Source organism: Diabrotica virgifera, chromosome 3 (genome assembly GCF_917563875.1).
Source record: "Diabrotica virgifera virgifera chromosome 3, PGI_DIABVI_V3a".
NCBI classification, from domain to species: domain Eukaryota; kingdom Metazoa; phylum Arthropoda; class Insecta; order Coleoptera; family Chrysomelidae; genus Diabrotica; species Diabrotica virgifera.
The window spans coordinates 97,207,963-97,221,331 of NC_065445.1; the positions used below are offsets into that span (position 1 = coordinate 97,207,963).

Genomic DNA, 13,369 nt, shown 5'->3' on the forward strand with positions numbered 1-13,369 from the left:
GAGACTAATAAGTTTCGAAACCGGTAGAGGTGCTTGCTGCGCTCTCTGATTGAACTGGAATAATGATGCGGCTGTAGTTTCGTGTTACAACGAAATTGAAAATGGATCTAAACTTTCAATTTCTAGCTATCGCGCGTTTCGCAGTGACTATGCAGTAGGAGAAACATGGGGCTGTGTAAATCTTATGGAACCTTGGAGCTATTGTATTGTTGAACAGGAGCTGGAGTATTTTGTTAAATAAAAAATTAAGCACAGGTTTGTAACTGGCGCATAGTATGATTATTAATACAAAAGGTACACTTTTAAGCGATCCCAGCAAAAAATAGGCTTCTATAGAAATTGTCCAACTTAAAACAAATCCCGCCTGGACTATTATTATGTGCGAAATATTTGGAACATATTGATAAAATTTATGATTGACGATACTATATAATATATCGAGTCGGAGGGCAAAGAACTGAACATAGGTATACGATTTTACCTTGAATTGAAGATCAAAAATATAGACGCTATAATAAGCAACGAATATACAATTAATATATTAGGCATCCATATTCGTAAATATTGCTTTTAATTGAGAGTACGAATATCAACAACCTTGAAACAGTACGCCATTTTTGATAATAATTTGCAAAGGAACATATACAACAAGCAGGATTTCTCTTTCACCCAAATTTTTGTATTTATAAATGTTTGATATCTACATCTCATATTTTTTCTAATCTTCGAAATTAAAAAAATACATAGATTTCTCTAAAAAATTATAGTACCTTGTAGATATTATAGAGTATTCAACATTTGCTGCGTTGCAAGCTGTATATTGTCTGTGTTCATTTCTTTAACTTCCGACTGTATAATCCCTCACATAATTACACAGTAATCTCTAAGTTTGCTAATTCAAGCGTAGTAATTTTCGCAAAACACAAATATAAAATACACAGTGCGATCTAATGTCCTTTTGTTGTAAATAAGTAGAAAATATAAAAAAGAAGAAGCTGGATAAAGGCATGCGTAATCGCGTTTCTACAGTCCTTACCTATAGCGCGAGTCTAGATACTGATAAGCAAAAGCTAAGGGTGGGGTAACTTGTTTCTGCTGCTGCGCAACTTTTGCCACGTCTTCAGTCGATACTGTCGGTCTGCAGTAGGAATATGTTGTCTGTGTGGGAGTCGGTGGACCACCATTACTAGCTTGGGAGGCTTTTTTCCTTGCAGGAAGACTATGTGTTTTCCATTTTCCTTCTAACAGCTGACGTTCGCGTATGCATAGACGTTCTAGCTCTTCCATTTTGTTTTGAAGAATTCTTTGCAACTGGATATAACGCATGTGCAGTTCAACCTGTAGAATTTAAAAGTAAATTAGACTTGTAAGAAGTAATAAATATTAAAATAAGGGTAGGCCATTGAGTACAATAAACCAGCATATCTATGTTTTATAGACCTGACAAAGGCTTTCGATCGAAGACGTCTTACATTTACTGTATAGAAGAAACATACCATTCAATATTATACAAACCATCGAAAGCATCTATTTTCAAAATCGAATACAGGCAACGATAAATGGAAAACTAACGCAGTTTATACCAGTACAAAGCGGAGTCAGACAAGGTGACTCATTAAGCCCACTGCTGTTTAATATAATAATGGACGAAATAATAGAAGCAGTACGTAAAGGTCATGGTTACAGAATGGGGAACAAAGAAATCCAAATATTATGTTATGCAGACGACGCCGCAATAATCGCCGAGACAGAAGACGATCTCCAAAGATTAACACACATCTTCAATATAACAGCCAAGAAATACAATGTGATAATATCAGCAGAAAAAATCCAAATTTATAACAACATCTAAATACCCACTACGATGTAAAATCGAAATTGATGGGAAAATAATAAAGCAGGAAGCAAGGTTTAGATATCTGGGAATAGGTATAACCCATTACGAAGATGTTGAAGAGGAAGTACGACAACAAAGCTTAAAAGCAAGTAAAGCGGCGGGATCCCTTAATGACATAATCTGGAAGAACAAACACCTAAGACAAGACACAAAAGTAAAAATCTATAAAGCAGCAATTAGACCTATATTGACATATACGGCGGAGACAACACCTGACACATCTAAAACGAGACGACTACTAGAAACAAAAGAGATGAAAATACTCCGACGAATATCAGGGAAAAGTCTGTTGGATAGGAAGAGAAGCGAAAACATAAGAAGATCATGCTGTGTTGTTGTAGAGAACCATTTCCTCAGGTTTTTTAACCATGATTTTCTTCTTCTCCCAATTCCTCGCTTTCCTAATACTTCGCCTTGAAGGATTATTTTCATTACCTAACCTGTATTTAGTGCCGTTTTTCATTATGTGTCCGAGATGTTCTAGCTTTCTTCTTTTAATCGTATACATCACGTCTCTTTATTTTCTCGTTCTTCGTAGTGCGGTCTCGTTGGTTATCTTGTCCATCGTTTCAGTGAGTGTTCAGGATTCAACTCCGTAGTATAATATTGAAAAGATGTAATTTCGTAGGAGCCTTACTCTTATCTCCATATTAAGTTGTTAGCCTTCTCTATTCTACATTTTACTTCTTGTGAGTAATCCCATTGTTCGTTTACCTACTATTGTTCCAAGATAAGTATACTGTTTTACTCGGTTCACTGGTGTATTCTTGATAAGCAGTTGGACGTGTCTAATTTTATTTTTGCTGATGACTATAAATTTAGTTTTTGATATGTTTACTTGTAGTCCAAATCGTTCATTACGATATATATTATGCCCAGTAAATGAACGGGAAATTCGGCGATACCGTGTAATTTTCAGGGGCAACTCCGAATTGCATGAAAATTTGGATTTAGGTTCTACTTACCCTCCACTTCAAAGTTGAAATTGTGCCGTTGGTTGCTTTTACTTGGGGGAGTGACAGTCACCCCTTCTCAAGGGTGAAAAAACATACGTTCAAGATAAGACCGGAAATGGATAAATTTTAAGATTTTAAGCAACTTTTGTTCTATAGAGTTTTTTACTTAAGTCAATACTTTTCCGAGTTATTTGCCATTGAAAATGTTGATTTTTCGACAAAAAAACTACGTTTTCAGACGGTTTTTCGCAAATAACTCAAAAAGTAAATATTTTATCGAAAAAAATATCCTTAGCAAAAGTGTAGCTTATAAAAAACCCCAAAAATGGTGTACCAGTAAAGTCTATCAATCAAATAAAAACAAAGCTGTAGCTCATGAAAAATACGTTCTTATTCGTCTAATTCCAAATCGAATATTTCAAGGTGAAATCACCGAAAAATTAAGCACTTTTCGGGAAAAACCCATTTAAACTTTTTTAAAGTGTTTATAAAAAGCTTCGTTTTAATTTCTAAACGAAAGTTTTAGCATTAAAAATAAGCGAGTTACGCTCAAAATAAAGTTGGCCCTCTTTTTTTTTGTAAAACATCATGAAAATCTCGCCGTGTTTAGCTCCCCAAATGAAGTTAATCGCTATCGCTTTACAAATAATTTACTTACCTATCTATTTTTTATATGATTTGTCAGTCTCACCGGTTTAAATTCTTTATTTTTGAAAGGGTTTAAATTGAGAAAGCTTGAATGGGTCACTAATCACGAGTGTATGCAAATTTTGAACAGCCATATCTTAACCAATTTTTGTCTTACGGAGAAACAAAATAAAACTAGCATATTTATAATAGCAAATCTACATTTTTTTACTCTTTAAGATTTTTCTTATCACTAATACTTTTTAAGTTATTTTGAAAAAATGAAATTTTTCAAATATTTTTAGAAAATTTTATTTTACCATAAAACCGAATGTTTTCAAAAATAAGCCCTTCAAACCAACCAAACTTACAGATCATATAAACAATACCATACAGTTAAAATAAATGGTAAAGCCAAACGATTAATTTCATTTAGGGTGCTAAATAGAGGGATGTTTTCACGATTTTTTTTACCAAAAAAAAGGGGCCAACTTTTTTTTTTCAGTGTAACTCGTTTATTTTTGATGCTGTAAACTTTTGTAAAAAACAAATAATAAGCCTTTTTCGATACTTTAAAATGTTAATAAGGTTTTTCCGAAAAACGCTTCTTTCTTCGGTGATTTCGCGTTGAATTATTCGATTTGGAATTAGACGAATAAGAATGTATTTTTCATGAGCTACAACTTTGCTTCTACTCAATTTGTAGACTTTACTGGTACACCATTTTTTCGTTTTTTTGTAGGCTACACTTTTGCTAAAAATATTTTTTTCGATAAAATATTTATTTTTTGAGTTATTTGGGAAAAACGGTCTGAAAACGTAGTTTTTTTTTGTCGAAAAATCAACATTTTAAATCGCGAATAACTCGAAAAGTATTGACTTACGTAAAAAACTTTATAGAACAAAAGGTGCTTAAAATAAGTCAGTTTATCCATTTCCGACCTTATTTTAAACACGCGTGTTTCACCCCCCGAGAAGGGGTAAATGTCACCCCCCAAGTAAAAGCAACCAACGGCACAAATTCAACTTTGAAGTGGAGGGTAAGTAGAACCTAAATCCAAATTTTCATGCAATTCGGAGTTGCCTCTGGAAATTACACTCCAAAACGGTCATTTATTGGGCATATCGAAATAAAAGCTAGAAAATAAATGACCTCTATCATAAGAAAACTCCTCATAAAATTGTAGACTGGACAGGGATGGTGATAAATCAAGAAGAAATTAGGACAACTTGGTATACCTACGTACATAAATAAACTATTTAATGACATCAGACCAGAAAAACAACAGTAGATATGCGAAGACGGAGGACCAGAACTACTAAAGGTAGAAGTACTGTATTCTATAAAGTCGGCAAAGAACAGAAAAGATATTGGCTCTGATAACATCCTGGCATATGTTAAATCGAAATTATGAAGAAAACATTAAAATATTGGTTAAGCTTTTCAATCATATGTATTTAACTGGTGAACTCCCTGAGGCATGGCTGATGAGGTCTGAATTCATAACTTTACCAAAAGAACAACGTCCGAAACACTGTAGCGACTACATAGACTTATAAATTTTACGAATCACACTTTGAAGATATTAGTACGTATCATCCACAGGAATCACCAAAAAGGAATAAGTGTGAAGAAAATAAGATGAAATCCAGTTTGGATTTAGAGATGGATTAGGAACTAGGGAAGCACTTTTTGCGCCGAATGCTTTCTACAGAAATGTCAGATCAACATAAAGATATCTTTGTCATTTTATTGATTATGAAATGGCATTTGATATAGTACATTATAGAAGAATTAAAATAGTAAGAGGTAAAAGAGTTGATAGCCGCAACGTTAGGAAAAATTATATTCGCGTCAAATAGCGACCATTCGTATTAATCGGAAGTTAGCGGAAGTCCACAGAACAGTGTAACATTATAAAGGAAATCAGGCAGGGTTGTGTGCTCTTCCCACTTTTGTTTAATTTATATTCAGATAGAATTTTTAAACGTGCTTTGCAGAATTTCGAATATGGTGTAAAAATTAATGGAAAACTGATACATGCCATCGGTGCATGGCTTTCGCAACTTTTTTAAAAAATGAGGTCACTCTTGTGTAATAATAACTTGAAACTTCAACTTCGGAAGCACATGAAACAAAGCAGAAACTACTCGTCAGCTGATTGATAGCGTCAAATCCAAGAAAATAACACATCTTGGACATATAATGGAGGGAAAACACTATAATATTCTTTGACTAATTATGATGAGTAAAATCGAAGGACACAGGGGAATTGGTAGAAAACAAGCCTTGTGGTTAAATAATATCAGTGAATGGACCGAGATACGGAAAGTGGAACAACTGTTCAGAATAGCTCAAGACAGAGAGGGTCTTGTCATGTTAATCGCCAACGTCAAGGGGACTTAAGGTACATAAAGAAGAAGAAGGTCATAAACCGTAGATGTAGAAAAACGAAGAAGAAAATAAAAGGTTATAGATCAGAACAAATCTAGATTGAAACCCTACAATAAACATCAAGAAAGTTTTGGAGCATAGGTACAGCTTTGTAATCAAAATTAGAATCAGCTTTACGATCCAAAAAAATAGACGACCATCATTATTAATAGGTAAATCGTAGATTTTGTTAAATTATATCCTAATAAATAGACCGAAGAGGTATAAAAATTAAAAAGAAAATAAGAAAGGTTCTAGATTAGAAAAAAGCTAAATGCCTACCTTTCTTACGCAGTCTTCAAAAAGTACCACCATCCTCATTCTGTTATCACAATTCTTAATATAAGTGACTAGTGTTTTGTGATCGGCTTTTTCCATATCTGTTCCATTTATGGACAAAATTACGTCTCCTTCCCTCATTCCGGCTCTATAGGCAGGTCCATCGTAGTCTACATAATCCACATAAGTGATCATTTCAATTTCTTTCTCCTTCTTATAGTGGATGCCGTAGCTTTGGAGAGTAAATCCGAAAGATCCATTTTTCTTTTCTACTATTATCGTTCTACGTCGTCTGTCTTCTTCTGGTTTTGTAACGGTAACCCTATCTGATTGAACCCTTTCCAAGATTTGAGACTAAAAAATAAACAGAAATTTTAGAAGCATATCTACTCAGGTGTATATATAACAACCATGTTAAAATGTTGATCTAAAATAACTTATTTTCTTAATGGTTCTATATTGATCATATTTTGGGAAACTAGAAGAAAAATCATCCAGATTAGTTCGCATCATTCATATTTACATTTAAAATTGATTAGATGTTCTCGCCGGCGCCGGCGCTAGGATTCGATCCCTTGCCTTCTGCCTGTCAGACATCCTACCGCCTGAGCTATCCGGCCCGCAATTTATGCACATTATCACACATTATACGAGAAAATTAAATTTTATTTTTGTCATTTCGGTTTCATCCGGCATTCGGTCATCCTGTGGCAAAATACAGCATTTGGATATGATTTAAAACTAAGATTGACGCATTCTCATTAAGGGCCGGTTGTTCAAACAATAGTTAACTCATGGATTAAGTAAACCGTGTTTAGAGGGCCTAGCCGGGTAAGATGATGAAAAGTGCCCCCAACTCGATTCGAATTCCATATAAGTCGCCGTTTAGCATATATAGTGAAACTCACTTTCTGAAATTTTTAGCCCCCTAAGTGGTCATGTGACCCACCTAGAGCCTAATTAGTGTTTTTATGTTTTTATTTTTTATCTCAGCCGCATCGAGAACTAGCGAAAAACTTTAAATAAAAAAGTTGTAAGCTTTAAAAAGTTCTGTCCGAAATTTTTTTTTTAATTTTTGGCGGAAAATTTAAATTTTAGAACGATTTTAAAATTTTAAATGAGTATAAAAAAATAACTAAGATATTCGTTTTCACGAAAAAAATATATAACGTGTATTTTTGCATTGTGTTTCACCCTGAATGTTTCAAAACTTTTAAAATTGGTGAAACGCACCTTTAAAAATAAAAAACCGCATTTTTTCGGTTTTTTTTTTCGTTTTTTGATATAATTTTATACATATTTTTCAAAACAGGGAACACCGTCACTATAATAGGTAAAAAACTGAAAAATAATTGGGGTTTGATTAATAAAAATTTTTTGTAATGCCATCCATTTTCAAGATACAGGGCGTTGAAAAAAACAAAATTTTACACATTTTTTACGATTTTGCCAAAAATACTGGCAACGTTGTAATAAAATTTTGGCGAGTTTTAAGAGATAGTTGTTGTGCATTCTTTTGACAGACAATTAAGAATTTTATATTTATTATTGGAGTGCATAGGGGTAATGGTCTGAACTTTTTAAAGAAAAAAGATATTACGCCACTGACATATTTAAAATTAACAATTGTTTTTGAATTCCTCGTTCAATTTGTGACAAAAAATCTATCTTCCTATTTTTTCATACGACGAGCCATTTTCAGACATTTCATACGGTAAGTTCAGACCATTACCCCTATGCGCTCCAATGATGAATATCAAATCCTTAATCGTATGTCAAAACATGCACAGTAACTACCTCTTAAAACCCGCCAAGTTTTATTACAATGTTGCCAGTAGTTTCGGCAAAATCGTAAAAAATATGTAAAATTTTGTTTTCTTCAACGCCCTGTATCTTGAAAATGGATGGCGTTACAAAAAATTTTTATTAAGCAAACCCCAATTATTTTTCAGTGTTTTACCTATTCTAGTGACGGTGTTACCTTTTTTGAAAAACATGTATAAAATTGTATCAAAAAACGAAAAAAAAAACGAGAAATGCGGTTTTTTATTTTTAAAGGTGCGTTTCACCAATTTTAAAAATTTGAAAAAATTCAGGGTGAAACATTATGTAAAAATACACGTTATATATTTTTTTTCGTAAAAACGAATGTCTTAGTTATTTTTTTATACTCTTTAAAATTTTAAAATCATTCTAAAATTTAAATTTCCCGCCAAAAGTTAAAAAAAAATTTCTTACAGATCTTTTTAAAGCTTACAATTTTTTTATTTAAAGTTTTTCGCTAGTTCTCGATGCGGCTGAGATAAAAAATAAAAACATGAAAACCCTAATTATTCTCTAGGTGGGTCACATGACCACCTAGGGGGCTAAAAATTTCAGAAAGTGAGTTTCACTATACAGGGTGAGGCAGATAACTGGCCTATTAGAAATATCTCGAGAACTAATAGGAACCGAATCATGAAAATTGGAATACAGGGGTTTTGAAGGATGATCTATTAAATAAAAATATTTTCATCTCTTTGCAACTTCCGGTTATACCGGAAGTTGCTTATAACTTCGTTTTTTAATGGGACACCCTGTATATTTTTACATTTTTGGATTCTCTTCGATGTCTTCTTTCTTAAAATATGAGGATTTGTAATGTTATACAGGGTATTTTAAAAGATAATTACGTTTGTTTATTAATTTCGTAGCAATATTCACACCCTGTAGAATTGTAGTAGTTTGACAACTAAAACTCTACTTACGGTCAAATAATTTTTAATATAGTCTACTATTGTTAAGAATCATCAGCATAGCTAAATTTTTAATTTTAGTATACAGGGTTGGTCGAAACTCGGAATGAGTATTTTCTGAGTTTTCTTAAATGGAACACCCTGTATTATAGTAGTGTAATGAAATGATATTTTATGGTACTTTTTTATTTTTTAAGCATTCCCTATACCTAACTGCTTTAATTTGTGCTTAATTGTTAGTCGCACCAACAATCTTAACTACGTAGCTATTTTGATAGCTAAACCATTATTGGTAATTTTAAGGATCGGTCTGGATTAATATGTATTTATTTCTGAAAAATTGTTTGGGATTGAATATTTTCATGGCCAACCTAATAAAATTTTACGTATTTTTTGTTGCAATTAATGTTTAGCTTGAATCACCAATAACTCACAAATTAAAGCAGTTAGGTATAGGGAATACTTATAAAATAAAAAAGTACTATGAAATATCATTTCATTACAATACTAAAATACAGGGTGTTCTATTTAAGAAAACTCAGAAAATATTCATTCCGAGTTTCGACCAACCCTGTATACTAATTTTTCAAAATTAGCTATACTAATGATTCTTGACAATAATAGACTATATTAAAAATCACTTGAACGTAAGCAGAGCTTTTAATGTCAAACTATTACAATTCTACAGGGTGTGAATATTGCTACGACATTAATAAAAAAAACGTAACTATCTTTTAAAATACCCTGTATAATATTATAAAATCTCATATTTTAAGAAAGAAGATATTGAGGAGAATCAAAAAATGTAAAAATATACAGGGTGTCCCATTTAAAAAAATCAAGTTATAAGCAACTTCCGGTATAACCGGAAGTTGTAAAGAGATGAAAATATTTTCATTTAATAGATCATCCCTCAAAACCCCTTTATTACAATTTTCGTGATTCTGTTGCCTTTAGTTCTCGAGATATTTCTAATAGGCCAGTTATCTGCTTCACCCTATATATGCTAAACGGCGACCTATATGAAATTCGAATCGAGTTGGGGGCACTTTTCATCATCTTACCCGGCTAGGCCCTTAATTCAAAGATTATTTCTTTAGACGTTGGACTTAAATGCTGGATAACTTTCGGATTTATTAAACCCGAGTACTGAAGCAGTGACAATGTTGCCAGTTATTAATTAACGGTCTGGAACAAATTTTACAATGAAAATTGTATATAAAAATGTGTTCTGTGGTATAAATAATGATTTTTGACGTGCAGTGTTTACATTTTCCTTGAAGGTTCATGTGCATTTGTTGTTAGTTTGTATCAGTGATTATTTTTGTGTTTTAAATTTCAAAAATGGAAGACAGTAATAAAAGAAAGACTTGCTAACGTTAGGTCAAGAAAAACATATGTTGAAATAGTAATGTTGATTTTTAGCTTATAACTAGACATATTATAATAGATTATTACTGCAAACATCTTCTAATGAAAATTTGTAGAAAAAACAATACAATATATAGTGCAATAACCATATGGTTGTTTTAATCTGGAACTTTCTTGACCATTATTTAATTTAAAACCACAAATCTGTAATTAACACCGTTAATCCTTCGTTTTTGGTCGACTAAGATAATCTCTGGTTAACAGATGGTTAAGCGTTAAACTTGCATTGAACAACGTAATATTAAGTTTAATTGAAGATTATTTTTAATCTGAAGATAAACTTCAATTGAACAATCGGCCCTTAGATATCTTTATTTTCTTCAAAGTTATGAATAACTGAATAAAGAACTGCAATATTTTTGCGTATTTTTTATAGTAGTGGTGCAAAGTATGCTAAATGTGCAGTCACTCGAGCGTTATGGGGACCTATTGGGTTGTGAAGAGTAGGTCCTAAAACCAAGAAAAGTTAAGTAAAGTTTTCGTTTTAGTGGACACTTGCCATTTTTTAATTTAATTTTCCATTTCCAACAATCGTCTTTTCCGATTATAACGCCATCTATCCATAATTTGAAAAAATGTTTCGAATAAAAGTTACTTATTTTTACGTAAGGAACCCAAATCTGCAATAAAAAATGGGGGCTCCTGTTTAAATTTTAAAGTAACCCCCACCCCACCTCCGTGGGGGGTCGTGTTTGGCGCCATTCGATAGACTTTTCAAATATACTGAATAAGTGTATTTTTCAGTTTTTCGATCTGATGTTCATTTCGCGAAATATCGCGGGATTCGTATTTAAAATTTTTAATTTACCCCCCACCCCTCTCCGTGGGAAGTCGTGTTTGGTATCACTCGATAGATTTTTAAAAAAATATTCTTCGTCTTCTTCTTCTTCTTCTTTTTGTATAGACATGACTCTGTCTGTTTTTTCAATGTGCCTCTAGTAAGTTGTCGTTCCATTGTTTTCGTGGTCTTACCACTGATCGTCTTCCTATTGGGGAACCGTCTCTCGCTGTCCTGACTACCCTATTTGTTGTCATTCGGCTTATGTGGTAATTCCATTCTATTCTTCTGTTTCTTACCCAGTTATTAATGTTATCCACCTTGCATCTCCGTCGTATATCTGTACTTCTAGCTCTGTCCCATAGAGTCTTACCATCGATTTTTCGAAGGGTTTTCATCTCCGCTGTTTCGAGCAATCTTTTTGTCTTCTCTGTGTCGGGTCGTGTTTCTGCCGCGTATGTCATTATTGGTCTGATGACTGTTTTGTAAATTCTGCCTTTCATTTCTTTTCCGATATTTTTATTTCTCCATATTGTGTCATTCAGGCAACCTGCGGCTCTGTTTGCTCTATTCACTTGATCTTCCACTTCTGTTTCGAGCCTTCCGTAGCTAGATAGTGTGATGCCTAGGTATTTAAACTCCATCACTTGTTCTACTATCTGACTTTCCAGCTCCAATTTACATCTTATTGGATCTGCTGTTATAACCATGCATTTTGTCTTTTTTGAGGAAATTAACATTTTAAATTTTCTGGCGATTATGTTGAATTGGTGCAGCATACGTTGTAAATTATCTTCACTTTGAGAGATTAGTATTGCATCGTCCGCATAGCAGATTATTTTAAGTTGTTTTTCTCCCATTTAGTATCCTTTTTAGTTCTTACTTTTTTTATTATTTCGTCCATGATCAGGTTGAACAAATAAAAAATATTGAGCACATATTTTTTAGTTTTTCGATCTGTCATTCATTTCGCGAAATATTCGTTTTTTTCTTGTGAAACTTTGGGACTCACCCATTTCCTTACACCCGGTTCAAATCGTCAGATTTTTTAAATATACACTCTTTTGTATGTACTTAATTTACCTTGTCTTAATCTGACAATTTCGAGTTTTTTTAAGGATAGATTTTTTTTTCGGGCCCCCCTTAACGCTCCGTTACTCGCATACTGTAACTCTGATTGTAGTGGAGATTTTGAATAGATTACGAGAAGAAGAAGTAAAGAATATTAAAATTATTTGAGGAAGTATTGACTGACGAGGAAACGTATGAAGATGATGATGAACAAAGTTAGTTTTGATTAAAATAATATAATGTTGACTCAAACGCATATCTACAAAATTTGATCAAATATTCATTAAATGATATAATTGCACACAATTTTGCCAAAAAAATATTTTAAATATTGCTGAGCCATATTTTTGGACCCGGTGTTCTGCACCGTGCGCGAGTATTCAATCACAAAAAATTGGCGCGAGTAACGGAAGGTTAACGAACTCCCCTGTGTTAAGAGCCAATACATGGTAGAGGTACATATGCAGGGTACCAGGTTTCTCCCCATATGACAATCTGACGCGCTCGAGTAACTGCAAAAATCCCCGCTTGGGCGCCCCTACCAATTATCGTGCAACGATAAATATCTTAAAAATTTTTTTATTTTATTTATTGTTTGATAGATATCTAATTACACTGGAAACACATGTTTTGTCCCATGTATTATTTCCACTATGTCTTGTGTATTTTGATGAGCAGAATTCAAATGTGGAATTAAAAATAATCTATCAAAAAAGGGTTCCTTCAAAAATTTTACTTTATTTTTTATTTTTACGTATCTTTTGAAATTAAAATAAAGTTAACTTTTAAATCGCAAAGAAGAAATTTTACTCCTGAGACTGTTGACTGGATGTGCTAATGGTTTTCACTACATACCATTTGCATTTCCAATGGTGTGGACAGAACAGACGGATCATACTTGACACTGTTACTTTTGCTTAACAAATACAACAAGGATAACAAGTAAGTCTTCAGCTTTCTGGCCTGTCACGCATTGTCAAGAACTATCAATACCGTCTTCTCCAACATCCATAGACATTAGTGGCAGTACAAATCTTGAACCAGATCAAGAAGACAATGATGATATACCTACAAGATCCTAGTTTTGAGGTAACCACCGAGCCCCATTTATTATCTCAAGATAACCTTATTTAATTAAAATCACGAACCAAATCATTAAGG

The 13,369-nt window shown here is 33.0% G+C and overlaps 1 protein-coding gene across 2 annotated transcripts in view; it reads right to left on the reverse strand.

Moving 5' to 3' along the window:
• Positions 1 to 13,369, reverse strand: part of LOC126881965 (uncharacterized) — a 121,662-nt gene that overhangs the window by 40,733 nt on the left and 67,560 nt on the right. For both annotated transcript variants that reach the window (XM_050646714.1, XM_050646713.1), the window contains exons 2-3: positions 6,197 to 6,547; positions 1,037 to 1,338 (exon numbers count right to left, since the gene is read on the reverse strand). In XM_050646714.1, the coding sequence (XP_050502671.1) occupies positions 1,037 to 1,338; positions 6,197 to 6,547 (653 nt within the window). The remainder of the gene's footprint in view (positions 1 to 1,036; positions 1,339 to 6,196; positions 6,548 to 13,369) is intronic.